This window comes from Megascapheus bottae, chromosome 24 (genome assembly GCF_031878675.1).
Source record: "Megascapheus bottae isolate mThoBot1 chromosome 24, mThoBot2.hap1, whole genome shotgun sequence".
NCBI classification, from domain to species: Eukaryota; Metazoa; Chordata; class Mammalia; order Rodentia; family Geomyidae; genus Megascapheus; species Megascapheus bottae.
The window spans coordinates 12,705,225-12,719,018 of record NC_143532.1 but is presented as its reverse complement, the minus strand read 5'-3'; the positions used below and the strand labels follow the sequence as shown (position 1 = coordinate 12,719,018).

The window sequence follows — 13,794 nt, the reverse complement described above, 5'->3', positions numbered from 1 at the left end:
GAAGCATGCCACCCCGCCCCCTCCGCCCCCCATTCCCAGCAGCCCTGGCTGCCCCGCCCCTTCGCAGCTGCTGCACTGGTCCCCACCCCGCCCGGCCCTTTCTGCACTGTCATCTCCTGCCCCGCAAAGCCTCCACCCGAGGGCCTGGGGCCTCTGCAAACGCTCCGGATCGCCAATCCCTCTCCACGCAGCCGAGGCGGGGGAGGGAAGGGAAACTGAGACTGGGACCCTGCGCCTCACCAGCAGCAGCCGCTCGGCTCTCAGGTCTGTGGGCCCCACCCTTCCGCAGCTCCCAAGCTCTGGGACTGGGTGGAGGGAGGTCAGCCTACCCTTGCGGTCGCACATGCGCAATGCTACCAGAGGCTCACGACCCTCACTCCCCAGCGAGACACCCCAAGCTTGCGCTGGGGACCCCGGCCAAACTGCTGTGCGCCTTGCTATCTAGCGCTCCAAGCAGCATCTGGGCTTGTCCCTGGAACTGGCAGCGCTGTTACTTCAATATTCACCTTACAGCTCAGACCAGCCTGGATTTTTACTTCCCCGACCGGACAAAGGGCAAGACTCGGGGACAAGGGGCAAGACTTGGGGCAGCAGACGAAGCAGCTAACATGAAAACAACTTAGGGTTCAGGGGGAAAAAGTGGTTAATCCAGTCTGCGTCTTCCCTCTCTGTGTGGCCTCAGAATAGGACCTGGTCTCCTCTCCCTTCCCATCCCCCATAAAAGGGAGTTCTCTCCCTTTCATAATGGGGGGCAGTCTTTGGAAGCCTCAGTGAAGAGAGCAACAAATCATACATCAATGAATTGTCAAAGTCACTAATGTTAAGGTGTGATGGGAGCTGATTGGAAGTGGCTGCTTGGAAGGCACTGGTCGCAGACATGAAAGAAATGCTTTTTGCTCAATGGCCTGGGACTGATGTTGATGTGAGAGGGTAGAAGGGGACCTTTGGGTATGAAATGGCCAGGAAAAAGTGTGACATGGGGGAGAACTGACAGGGACACACAAGGCAGGATGGGAGCTACCACCCAATGGTCCAGAAAAACAGGTCGAGAAGGGACGTCAGCAGCTTGGACCTTAAAGGAATCTAGAAAGATGCCATGTGACCAAAAGCTAAGGCAAGGGGAATGGACAGAGGTTGTGAAGTGGTCTGGCACCTGGAAATAACCTCATTTATTAATTTATTTGGACTCAGGACCTTATACTTAATAGATGGGTGCTACATGGCTCAGCTACACAGGTCATTTTTGAGACAGAATCCAGCTGCCCTGCACAAACATACTCCTGAAAAGTGATCTGCCTATCTCTCCTCCCCATGAAAACAGTATGACAGGCATATGCTACCCCATCTAGATATTGGTAGAGAAGGTGTCTCAAGAACTTTCTTTTTTTCTTTTCTTTCTTTTTCTTTTCTCCCCCCCCCCCCCCGCCCCAGGTTTGCCTTAAATTGCCACTTCCCTATCTTTTCCTTTTAAGTTGCTAGGATTAAGGTGTGAGCCACTGAAGCCTGGCTTGACATTGCTTCTTTTTTTTGTCAGTCCTGAGGCTTGAACCCTGGGTCTAGGCACTCTACCTGAGCTCCTTTTGTTCAAGGCTAGAGCTCTACCACCTCTACCACAGCATCACTTCCAGCTTTTTCTGTAATTTAATTATAAGTCTCACAGACTTTCCTACCCAGGCTGGCTTTGAGCCACGACTCTCAGATCTCAGCCTCCTGAATGAGTTGTATTATAAACATGAGCGATTGGCACCTGGCTCTGACATTGCATTTTCTTTTTTCATTTTTGCCAGTCCTAGGGTTTAAACTCAGGGACTGAGCACTGTTCTTGAGCTTTCTCAAGGCTAGCACCCTAGCACTTGAGCCACAGTATCACTTCTGGCTTTTTCTCTGCATGTGGGACCAAGGAATCAAACCTAGGCTTCATGCCTGCTAGGCAAGCACTCTACCACTAGGCTATCCTCCCAGTCCCATGACATCACTTCTTAATAACAGTTGCCTAATTGGCTAAGCAAGCCCACCAAAGGGCCATAGTGTTTAGTTAGTAATAAAAGGATAATTCAGATTGATTTCTACCTACTTGCTACTACTATTTAGCAGAGACAGAATCAAAACGAAAGGTTCATGTAAAAATGTTTAGCATTTGCTGAGGTTTTCATATGCTGGGCCCTTGGTATTTCAAGATGAATATGAAATGACTGCAAATTTTCATGCCTCAGCAAGGAGACAGTTGGGTCTCTGGTGATGTCTGGACATCTCAGAGTTACAACTCTGGAGGATTCAGGTGTCCTGACTCAGGTATCAAGGGACCAGGAAAGGCCATGAGACTACATTGGGGATGCAACTTGTGGTGGTAAGGATGCAGAGACTGGGCCTCTCCTAGAAAGTTACACTTCAAGGTCAGGGTAAGGAGCTGCAGTAGGCTCTCAGCCCTTTGTGCTCTGGGTCAGACAGGAGTACAAGAGAGGTTACAGAAGGAAGAAGCTTTGATTCTGGGTTCCCCAGGGTTCAGGCAGGAGGTAAAAGGTTAAACTAAGTGAGGGCTATTCATCAAATGAGACAGGACTTGACAGCAAACTGCAACCTCAGAACCAATCCTAGTTCTTTTTTAATTTCTCCTGAAATACTGGAGTGTTAGGCAGGTATAAGACTTTGTACTCGCTAAGCAGGCACTCTACCACTTGAGCCACACTTCCAGTCTCGCATTTTGCTAGTTAATTGGCGATGGAGACTTACTTTTTAACTGGGCTGGCTTCAAATTGTGATCATGTAGGTTTCAGCCTACAGGACAGACCCTGGAGGAAGGGCGACACTTTGATATTAAGGTCTTCCTTAATATCAAAGGAGGAAGACCTGAGCTGTGAAGTGAGCAGGAAAAAACACAAAACAAAACGTGTGTGACACGTGTGAGCCACCCCGGTGTCCTGCTCCAGTCCAGGTTTCTTCTGCTTTTTGTGGTGGGGGAAGAGGAAATTAGTTTCGGTAAATTGGGTCTGAACTGGTGGCTACTGGGATCTGCAGGCGCCTGGGGTTCGGGAGGGAGGTCCTGACCTGCCATTTAAAGACGGAAGGAGGAGCCTGAAGAGACAGCAGAGGAGGGAGGCAGAAGAGGGAAGACGACGAGCTCTGTGCTGCAGGCTCCACGTCGGGTTCTGCGAAGCCTTCTGGCTGCTGAGGTAGACGTGGACTTGGATCACAGTTGTGGGTGACCAGGGCCCCGGGAGAGGGATCAAGGGGTGAAGGAGCCCCAGCCCCACCACTCCTCTCCACCTCTCCCGTGCAGCCGCGACCATGGGTAACGCGCAGGAGCGGCCTTCTAAGACCATCGACCGTGAGCGGAAACGCCTGGTAGAGACGCTGCAGGCGGACTCAGGGCTGCTGCTGGATGCCCTGGTGGCGCGGGGAGTGCTCACTGGGCCCGAGTACGAGGCGCTGGATGCACTGCCGGACGCGGAGCGCAGGGTGCGCCGCCTGCTGCTGCTGGTGCAGAGCAAGGGCGAGGCCGCCTGCCAGGAGCTGCTGCGCTGCGCCCAGCATGCCGTGCGCGCGCCCGACCCGGCCTGGGACTGGCAGCACGTGGGCCCGGGTGAGTGTGAGGGGGCGGGGCCTTGGTCCGTGCAAGGGCGTGGCCTGGAGCAGTGACCGTGTGGAGGGCGGAGTCGTGTCTAGCCACTTGGTCAAACGTGCGCAGGAACTTCAGATGGGTAAAATTAAACCTGAGATAGCTCCACTTCCATCCCAGGCTACCGGGACCGCAGCTATGACCCTCCATGCCCAGGCCACTGGACTCCAGAGGCACCCAGTTCGGGGGCCACATGTCCTGGACTGCCCAGAGCTTCAGATCATTACGAGGATGGGGGTCCAGAGGGCTCGGAGGCGGTACAATCTGGAACTCCAGAGGAACCAGAACCAAATTTGGAAGCTGAGGCCTCTGATAGTGCCGAGCCGGAGCCAGAACCCCAAATGGATCCGGAACCAGAACCAGAGCCTGAACTGGAGCCAGAGCCTGAACTGGAGCCAGAACCAGAGCCAGAGCCTGATCCAGAGCCCGACACCCAGGAGGGAGACGAGTTGGAAGGTGTGAGGCCACCAAGTCTCTTTTAGGGTTTGTTTTGGGTAATGGAGAGCAGGCCAGCTCCATTAACCATATCCTCTTCTCTAGATTCCTGAAGTCCAGATTGCTGATGAGATGTTTCCCACTAAACCCAAGATAAGACCGGGGACGTGGCCAGAGCTGGATGGAATACCATCAAGGCTCCATCTAGCCTGTTGGGAGTGAATAAACTCTGGAGGGTAAACCTGGACCTGGGCTTCCCATGAGATTGACTGTTTTCCCAGAACAGTGGGTGGGTGCATGTCTGTGACTCTGGTAACTCTATGCCCCACCCTCTCCCACCAAGTTCACAGCTATATTTCTCCCTCAATAAATAGCCCAAGCTTTGTCCCTGGAGATGTCACACTGAGGACCCTTAATGGGTTGAGGGCCTGACTACTGGGCCTCATCAGCCCTACTCCACAGGCTTGCTGTAGAGAATGGAGAAGGGAGACTTTTGTTCACTTTGGAAAGAGCTTGAGTACACAGAGACCACACACATCATTACAGTTGCTGTTTTAATTGATTTCTCTCTGAACTGGGTGCTCAGGGAGGGCTCTAACTAGCCACTGGCACACACAAGACATTCTGTACATTTCCATGGACTAAGAATGTCCCAGCTGTGGTTTCCCAGTTTTACATATAGGACAGGCCTATAGTAGGAGCAAGACTGAACCAACCTCACAAAGCTAAGTCTGCAGTGAAATTGGAAGCAACAACCAGCTCTGTACTTCTCCTGGTCCGAGAGGGGCTCAGGATTTAACAAACCCTAGGGGCCTGCCTTGTAGGCTTGATTGTGGCTGCTCCCAGACTAGCCTAGCTTCTGCCAGAGACCAGATGTGAGAGCATGAGACAGACACATCAGAAACTGATGAAGCAAGTGGGCACAGGGCCAGCTAAGCTCTTAAGCTAGACTCACAAGGCCTGACACCCAGTGATATGTATCTCTGTGTGTATATGATGAGAGTGGGGCTTGGAATAATTGGCACCTTCCAGGAGTGGCCTGTCCCTTCCAACCCCAGAAAGCAGAGCACATACATATGGAAATATATACATGACCAGTGAGAGAAGCCAAATGCTGAAAGCAAACCCCAGACCAGCTGGGTCTCTAGTACTAGAACCCCTGCCCTTCAAGGCTGTATAGAAGCCAGCATAAACAATAACCCTATTCCCAACCTCCACTAAGACCCAGTGAGAGGTAGGCAGCATGAATGCTGAATGAGCACCAAGGGGCCAGGTGGAGGAAGAGACTGGAGCACAGGATACCCAAAGCCATCTCATGCAAAAATTGAGTTTCTATTCCCAAACTACCCCTAGATCCCCATGGATGCTCAGCTCCTCTCCGGCCCCTAGGCCTCTTTTCTCAGTCCAATCATTTGCCTGACATGCTGAGACTGGCCCATCGGCCCCAGTGAAGCTAGTGAGACAAACTTTCAGATATCGTCTTGTCCTCCCAGGATGCTCCTTGGCATCCCAATGCCCACAAGAAACACCTAGGCTGTGGAAGCACAGAGAGCAGACAGCTTCGTGTTCTGGGGGCCAACCCAGAGACCTCTATCCAGGGCTTCTGCTGGTTGCCCTTAACCAACATCACTCAGGCAGCAGACGGCCTAGCTCTGCTTCGTCCAGCTGGTTGGTGGTCATGATGTACTCTAGCTGCTGCCTGTAGCGTTCCAAGTCCTGCATGAAGTGAGGCACTCGGGTCTTATCTAGTACTCCATAGGGCCGTAGATGGTCCACATCTTCATAGGAGACCTGCAAGGGAAGGAGCTGCAGCCTCAGGGCTGACCAGAGCTCCCTGACATTCTAACACTGATCCCAGCTCTGCTCAGGCAGAGCTCCCGGGACTCCTCCCTTCCCAATTCATATTTATGTTACATACCTCTGTTTAAGCCTGAGTGTTCCTCTGTCTCTCTCTCTCTCTCTCTCTGTCTCTCTCTCCCTCTCCTTCTCCCTCTCCTTTTCCCTCTCCCTGTTCCTCTCTTGTTTTTTGCTGTTTTTTAGGGTTTTTTTTCCCTGCCAGCCCTGGGAACTGAACTCAGGACCTGAGCATTGCCCTTGGGCTTTTCAAGGAATGTGTTCTACCACTTGAGCCACAGCACCAAGGCACCAAGTCCGCTTTTTCTATGTATGTGGTACCAAGGAGTTGAACACAGACCTTTGTGCATGCTAGGCAAACACTCTACCACTAGGCCAAACTCCCGGCCCTCTCTCTTGTTTTTTTTTGAGAGAAGATCTCACTACCTTCTCCAGGGCTGCCTGCCTCCTCTCAACACCTCCTATGTTTGCCTTACAACCCTACTCACCTCCAGCCCAGACTACCCTCACCTCCAAACATGCATATCCAATTAATCCATGGATCTCACTTCCAACATCTAGCACTGGAAGCACCCATGTGGCCAGCTTGTCAGCCAGCCTCTTCACTGTCACCCAATCAGAGTGGACCTGAACTCTCACCCTCTCTCCTACTCAGGGTGGCCACAGAGACAAGGAGATTCTACTCTGAAGAACTTTGCAGTTTTCCCCCTTCCTCTCCAACAATGGCCACTTCCAGGCCTAGACCACCAGCAATTCTATAAAAGAGGGGAAGCTAGCTTCTTCCTCTGGCTTCTGTACTCCTTGCTGCAGCCCTCTGTAAATCTCCTCCTACCAGACCTTCAGGGGATGCCCTCTAACGCATCCATCTGTTTACAGCTCTGCCTAAAGTCCTTCTTGCTGCATATTCTACTTTCCCTCTGTATTCCAGTTTAGTATAAATGCTCAGTACCAGGGACTGGGCTCCCAGTCATCTCCCCAGCCCCTTCCCAAGACCTTCACTGGGCTCACCTCCTCTGAAATGGACTATCTATCCATACCTTTGCAGGCTGCCAGTCGGTCATTTCCTCTCCTCTGCCCACGCTCCGCCCACCAGACAGGCCTGGCATCCAGACCTCCATGGAGCATGACTCACCCAGGGGAGCAGGAGAGGGAGAAAGCTGGCTAGGCCCTGGGAAGACTGGCAGTTCCTCACCTTGCCCAAGATAGTCAGCAGCCGAAAATCAATGGTCTGACGATGCCGCAGAATGCGCACAATGCCGTCCAGGTACACCTGGTCCTTGCTGAAGCAGCCTGCGAATTGGGGCTCAGAGAAGTCCTTGCCTGGAGCACCACCCTTCACCCCAACCCCACCCAGGCACTCCCCGGGCTGCAGCACCCACCAGGCTGGGAGGTGTCGGTCTGGCCCCGCTTGGCACGCACACAGTACTCCCAGCGCACGTTGGTGTCCTGCACGTAGCGCGCCAGGTCCTGGAAGAGCTGGCGGAAGGACATGTGTGCGGCGCGGTGAATGGTGTAGTAGAGCAGGGCTGCGCGCCACAAGAACGGCTGCTTGCGGAACAGCACGCTGTGCAGGCTGGCCAGGCCCTCCTCCGTGGGGTTGGCTGGCCGAAGGCCATACTGCAGCCGGCCCTCGGCACTGCGCCATGGCTGCCTGGCGTTGTTCACGCCCCGCAGGTAGTGGGTGCCTGCGGGGAGAAGGAGGGGGAAGCAGCGCTGGGAGGGCGTCTGGAGCACCCAGCCTTGCTGGGGGACTCTTGTGTCCTCTTGCCTCCAAACTCAGGGTCTGCACATGAACCCAAACCCATGCATACATATACCCCCACCCATCTGGAGCTTTCTCCCTCCCCTCTTCTCTTCTCTTCTCTCCACCCAACTCATATTGCCCCCAGTCCTCCTAGAGACAAAAAGAACAAAGGCCACTGACACCCCAACATTTCCAGAGCCCAAGTCAATTGCTTTGGCAGTCATGGGAATGCAGTCAGAAGAAGCCACCTCTTGGCCAGAGCAACAAACGGTATTCTTGACAAGGAAAGACAAGCAGAAAGGAATAGTGATTAGTATCTGGTACCCTCCTTTCCAATCTGGCCTTTCTCCTCTTTCTTTGGGCTCTGTGTGTCTTCAAGCTATTCCATTCCCAGGATCCAGCTTTCCCCACCCTGTAGGGCTGGGCTAGTAAGGTTCTTAAGAGTTTTTCCTTCTGTCCCCTCTGGGGCCCAGCAGCCTTGCCCCCACTGTCAAGGGAAATCAAGTAGAACTGGAGAGAAACCCAAAGGAGTGAGAGTGAGTGTGAACCCAGAGAGTGGGCAGGCATCTTCTGGCCTATCTCTGAGCAAAAGGGAGATAGCTGCTCATGAAGGGTAAAGGCCTGTCCTCCTCCTCCGCAGGGAAGGGGCAGAAACAAAGGAGTGGGTTACTGGGACCCCTCTCACTCCCCTCCAACTCTCAGCCCCCTCTCATCCCTACCCACCCACCTGCCACCCACAGCCTGACCTATCTCGTGCCGGAGCATGCCCTCCAACCAATACTGGCGGGCTCCAGTCAAGTTGATGACCAGTGTGGGTCGGCTGTTCTCCACCATCATCACTGCCTGGGATAGCAGGTCCTCACTCAGCTGTACCACAATCTGCAAGTGGCAGTGGTGACAGGCTGAGCCTTGGGGCCAATGTGCATGCAGTCGTCCCCTACCCCTACCCCCTACCCCCCATCCCTATGCCACAGGGCAAGCAGGCTAGACATTGGCCACCCATTCTTTTCCACCAGAGCCAGCTCCCACCTCCCTGAGGTAAGGGCAGGGGCAGAACTTTGGAGCCACAATGGATTCGGTGCGTAGTTGGGCCTAGGATCTTGTTGGGGTCTTGAAAACAGGGCAAGCTCACCTCCCCAACACAGCCCTCCTTCTGCATGTATTTGCGCACAATGGACCAAATCTGGCACTTGGTCAGCAGCTGACCACCAGTGGAGGCCTCAAAGTGTTCATAGGTGCCAAACTTCTCCAGGACAGCCTCAATGATGCCAACAGCCTGCATACAGAACCACAGAGGCTGGTCAGCCCAGACCCCTTGGGCAGTTAGAGGTAAGATGAAGTGGGAAGACCAGACTGACCTGCTGGATGAACTGTCCAGAGGCTTCTTGGTATTTTTCCAGCACAGCTGTGGGCATGGGCTCCTGGTATTCAAACTGTGGATTGTAGGTGTAATTGGACTGGAAGAACTTACTCCGCTCACGGTCCATATTGGTTGGCCGAAGAGCCACCAACATGCAGGGGCTCTTGGAAGTACCATTGCTTGTATCTTTTCGAGTCTTAGCAATGTGGGGTAGGGAGGCTGCATACCGCAGAGTGCATCCACCTGGGTCTGGTCCTCGTCCTGATGGGGCCCGTCCCTGGGTGCCACGGCCTCGGCCACCAACACTATTTACAGTGCAGGTACTCTCGCTACGACGCATGTGGCTGCGGTGGTTCAAGTGCTGCTTTGAGAAGGTCTGCCACTCAGTCTGGGGCCCCAGTGCTGGGGGCACTGCCAGAGCCAGAGGCATAGCCAACGACTGAGGCCAGGAGCACAGAGATGGCACATCTCGGGCTGAAGGCTTCAGCCTATGGCTCTGGGACAAGGGACTGTTAGGCAGGCTGAAGGGTACCTGCTCATACATCTGAGCCCCTGAGTCCAACACCATTCTGTCCTGGAGTTCGCATCCAGCTGGGCTGTTCCAACTTCCCACGCTGCCAACTTCTGAGAACACAGAAGGCCATGTGGAGATCAGAGTGAGTGGGTGTGGTCAGAGGAAATAGCTCGTTCTGTGCCCACCCCCTGCCCTTATGAAGCCATGTGTGATTTGCTGCTACCCAACCCAAACCCCTTCCCTGGAGCAAAACAAAGAAGTATTTTATATATCTACCTAGACAGTGCTTAATGCCATCCCCTTAGCCTGGGAGCTCCAAGGAGCGAAGACTGAGCCTCTAAATCATGGTTCTAATCTCTATGCGTAGTATTCACCCACTGTGGGAGCTCATAGGATGCAGCCTCAGCTACCTGGACACATCAAGTGTGGGGACTCCAGAAGCTGTCTTCTATCCATGGCATCTTTTTGGTCCTGCCACCTGGCTTCACCCATATCCTCCTGCCAAGGTGACCTGAGTCAGTATAAATGCCATAATGCTAGGCCACACCTAATGCCCTCTCTCCTGTGGGCCATCTGTTCAAATGCAAATTAGGACCTGCTTTTGGGAAGCAGAAGGAAATTTCAATAAATCCAAGCCAGTCCCTGGCCTGTCCTTTAGTTGAGGTGTGAGGCCTAAATTAATTTTGAAGTTTGATGAACTTCAATAAAAAGTTACTTCTAAGCAGCATCCATTCTGCAGAAGTTAAATCTGAGAAATGCCCCAACTGTTTCTTCTCAGGAGATGCTCCGTTGTTTACTCTATCAGCTAGCAAGGACATTCAAAGGTCATCTCTAGGACTGCAGCTGTGTTCCACAGCTAGCAAGGCCATCCTGACCTAAATTTCTGTGGAAAACCGTAACATCATAGCCGATAAGAGATGAAGGAGTGTTCCAATGAAACAGTTAACCAAAACATGAGGCTAAGGCTGTGAAAAGGAAAACTAAAAACAAAACAAAACAAAACTTGTTTACGTACTCGGGGCCTCCAAGCGTCACTGGTTTCTAAGGCACAGAGGACCAAGCTCGAGCTTGCTAATAAACAGCTCTCTGTTGCTTGCATTGGTCGTGGACTCTGGTGGTCTTTCAGGGGATTGGGAACTTTGGGTTCAACAGAGGCGTCTTTCAGGGCACACATCCCTGACTCTGCAGAGACTAATTGGAGGCTCCAGTCTTGAAGCTCCCTTGCTTACTCAAGAACTCAAATTCAGCATTTCCCTCATTCGCATATCATCAATCTATTCTTTCCAACAGTATCAGCATATGCTGCTATTAATCTAAAAAAACAGAACCTTCACTGGTGTACTCAAACTCCCCCAGTTACCTTCCCACTGCATTTCTAACTGTTCTTTATACCCACTCTCCAATTCCCTTCCCTTCCCTTCCTTCCTTCCTTTTTTTTTTTTTTTTTGCCAGTCCTGGGCTTGAGCTCAGGGCCTGAGCACTGTCCTTTGACTTTCTCAAGGCTAGAGCTCTACCACTTGAGCCTCAGCACCAGTTCCAGCTTTTTTCTATGTATGTGGTACCGAGGAATCGAACCCAGGTCTTCATGCATACTAGGGAAGCACTTTAACCACTAGGCCAAACTCCCGGCCCCTCCTTCCTTCCTTTCTCTCTTTTCTGCCAGGCCTAGGGCTTGAACTCAGGGCCTGGCACTGTCTTTGAGCTTTCTCAAGGCTAGCACTCTACCATTTGAGCCACAGCACCACTTCTGGCTTTTGCTGTGTATGTGGTAACCAAAGAATCATACCCAGGGCTTCATGCATGCTAGGCAAGCACTCTACCGCTAGACCAAACTGCCCATTTTGTTCTTTCTTAAATTTGTTCCTGTTAGGCATGTGTCCCTCCCACCACTCCATCCAAATTGACCTGATCAAGATCAGTCATCTTCATATTGATCAGCAGCATTTGACTCTTTTTTTTTTTTTTTTTTTTTGGCCAATCCTGGGCTTGAACTCAGGGCCTGAACACTGACCTTGGGCTTTCTCAAGGCTAGTGCTCTACTACTTGAGACACAGTCACTTCCAGCTTTATGTCAGGGCCAGATTCAACTGGAATAGTCCATTTGTGCTTCCCTTTGTCATTAGGATGACAGATGCATGCCACTGCTCAGTCACTGATTTAGACAAAATCTCATCAACTTTTTATTCCCAGGCTAGTCTTGAACTGTGGTCCCCAATCTCTGCCTCCCAAATAGATGGGAATTACTGGTTTGAGCTACTTTGTCTACTATAAACTTTAAACCAGTGTAGACCATTTTCCTACAACATTCTTAATTTACTAAAAGACATCTCAAACTAAAACACATTCCCTATCCAAAAATGGTACATCTCCTATAATGTTATAAATCACTGTTCACTTTCTTTACGTTTCTGCATAGATACTATGTTATTAGAAAAGTCCTGCACAGATACAGTGTTTTAGAAAAGCCCTAACACACCTCTATAGAATAGTAAAGCTCCTTTTCCCTCCCACTTTTCATAGAATTGTAATTCTGGGAAGCAGTTATCACTATCTGAAAAGTAGTTCCATAAAAGTTCTATGTATAGTATATTTTAATGTTTTGTTTTGTGTTCTTTTTAGTGTTCCCAGACAGGGCCTAACCTAGTGTAGGTGGTCATAAATAATGACTCTGAGCCAAGGGACCCGTGGCTCACACTTATAATCTTAGCTATTCGACAACGGTGGGATCCAGAGGATGGCAATTTGAAGCCAGTCCTGGCAGAAAAATCCTCTTGACTACATCTCTAAAATAACCAGCTAAAAGCAGGGTTAAAGGTGTGTCTCAAGTGATAGAGCATGAGCCTAGAAATTGATAGCCCCTGATTTCAAACCCCAGTGTCACACATGCACGCATGCACTTGCATGCACAGACAGACAGACAGACAGACACACACACACACACACACACACACACACACACACTCGGTGCTTTTCAGATCTGGAATCATTCCTTCCAGCACTGTTTTTCCATCTAATCCCCCTTTACCCCCACCCAGTCTCCACAGGGTCTAGTATCCAGCTGCTTGGAAAACAAACAAAAAAACGGTATTGTTTTAGGAAGGGGAAAGGAAGGGAAGGGAGAGTAATATAGGGGGTGAGATTAATCGGAATGCATTGTTTACATGAGTGGAAATGTCACAATGAAATCCCTCTCCTGTATAACTAATGTATATTAATAAAAAGAATCAGTATGAGTATTGCAAAATATATTTAAAATATAAATCGGCATGAATACTGAAAAAATAATTAGGGCTTAAGCGTGATTCCTTCAGTTAACTATAACACTTTCCTGGATTCCTTCTAGTCTCCAGACTGCTATCTGGACCAGTCCCAATCATCACCCCTTCTTTCCCCTCGACCTACCTCCTGGAAATGATCACAAATACACCTTTCACTTCAAGGTCTCAATTCCTTGCACCAAGGAAATTCTGGCAATGGCTCGTTGTAGCAAACTCTTAAGCATTTGTCAGGATTTGGTTTAGGCCTCACCTCCTCCGGGAAGATTTCCTGGCGTTTAGAGGATCCCAGTTTCTCGATGGCTTCTTTGCCTTCCTAGGCAGTCATTGTCGGAACCTAGGTTCATATCCTCCAACCATGACCCAAAGATCCCAAGGGCAGATACGGGTCCGATTCACCCTAAATTTCAAGCACCCAGCATGGGATGCTGAATGAATGAAGGCTGGAGAAGGCGCCCCAGGCTGCTGAAGGCGGGGTCTGGTGACGAAAGTGAGGGTGTGGTCTGCACCAATAAGAAGCCCCGGGAGAAGTTAACATAAAAGAACCGCCAATGGGAACCAAGAGATTCGGGAGGGGCGTGACCTACAGCCAATAGGCGGAGGGGAACAGGATGAAGCGCGTGCTCAATGGAGGGTGGGGCCAGAGGACAATGGAGTTGGGAGGGGCAATTCTGTGGTAGACCAGAAGGGGACACGTCCCGCGCCGCGCCTCCTCTGGGCCTTTAGAGTGGAGGGATGGTTTGGTCCACGGGCCGCGCTCCCACCTGTTCGCGCCTCTTCGGGCCGTCCGTGTTGTCCGCTCTGTAACGTCGGTCGCCTGCAGCCCATCCTGAGGGAGCCGACACTGAAGACGCACGCCCTCGGGCGCGCGCACGCTCCCATGAGGCGCGCGGACACAGGGCGGTCCACGCCGCAGCCGGCGCCTAAAACTACTGTGAGGGGCGCCACGAGGGCGGAGTCTACCGCACTACGTCACGGGGCGGGGCTTGTTCTGGA

The 13,794-nt window shown here is 51.6% G+C and overlaps 2 protein-coding genes across 5 annotated transcripts; one reads left to right on the top strand and one right to left on the bottom strand.

The window, feature by feature from the left end:
- Positions 1-98: 98 nt before the first annotated feature.
- Positions 99-5,502, top strand: Nol3 (nucleolar protein 3). The gene is made up of 4 exons (XM_090357058.1): positions 99-264; positions 3,278-3,580; positions 3,737-4,072; positions 5,441-5,502. Exons 2-4 carry the CDS (start codon positions 3,286-3,288, stop codon positions 5,500-5,502), a joined length of 693 nt encoding a protein of 230 aa, XP_090213184.1. The 5' UTR covers positions 99-264; positions 3,278-3,285.
- On the bottom strand, positions 4,605-13,714 carry Matcap1 (microtubule associated tyrosine carboxypeptidase 1). Of its 4 annotated transcripts, none has more exons than XM_090357473.1 (8): positions 13,563-13,712; positions 9,542-9,633; positions 9,008-9,370; positions 8,782-8,925; positions 8,396-8,528; positions 7,285-7,590; positions 7,098-7,195; positions 4,605-5,842 (listed from the first exon to the last, which is right to left on the bottom strand). In XM_090357473.1, the coding sequence occupies exons 1-8, from the start codon at positions 13,678-13,680 to the stop codon at positions 5,678-5,680; spliced, it is 1,419 nt and encodes a 472-aa protein (XP_090213599.1). In that variant the 5' UTR covers positions 13,681-13,712; the 3' UTR covers positions 4,605-5,677. The 4 variants fall into 4 exon arrangements, with proteins under 4 accessions (XP_090213599.1, XP_090213602.1, XP_090213598.1 ...); XM_090357476.1 differs by adding an exon at positions 13,052-13,198 and having other exon boundaries at positions 9,008-9,633; positions 13,563-13,650; XM_090357472.1 differs by having other exon boundaries at positions 9,008-9,633; positions 13,563-13,714.
- Positions 13,715-13,794: the final 80 nt, after the last annotated feature.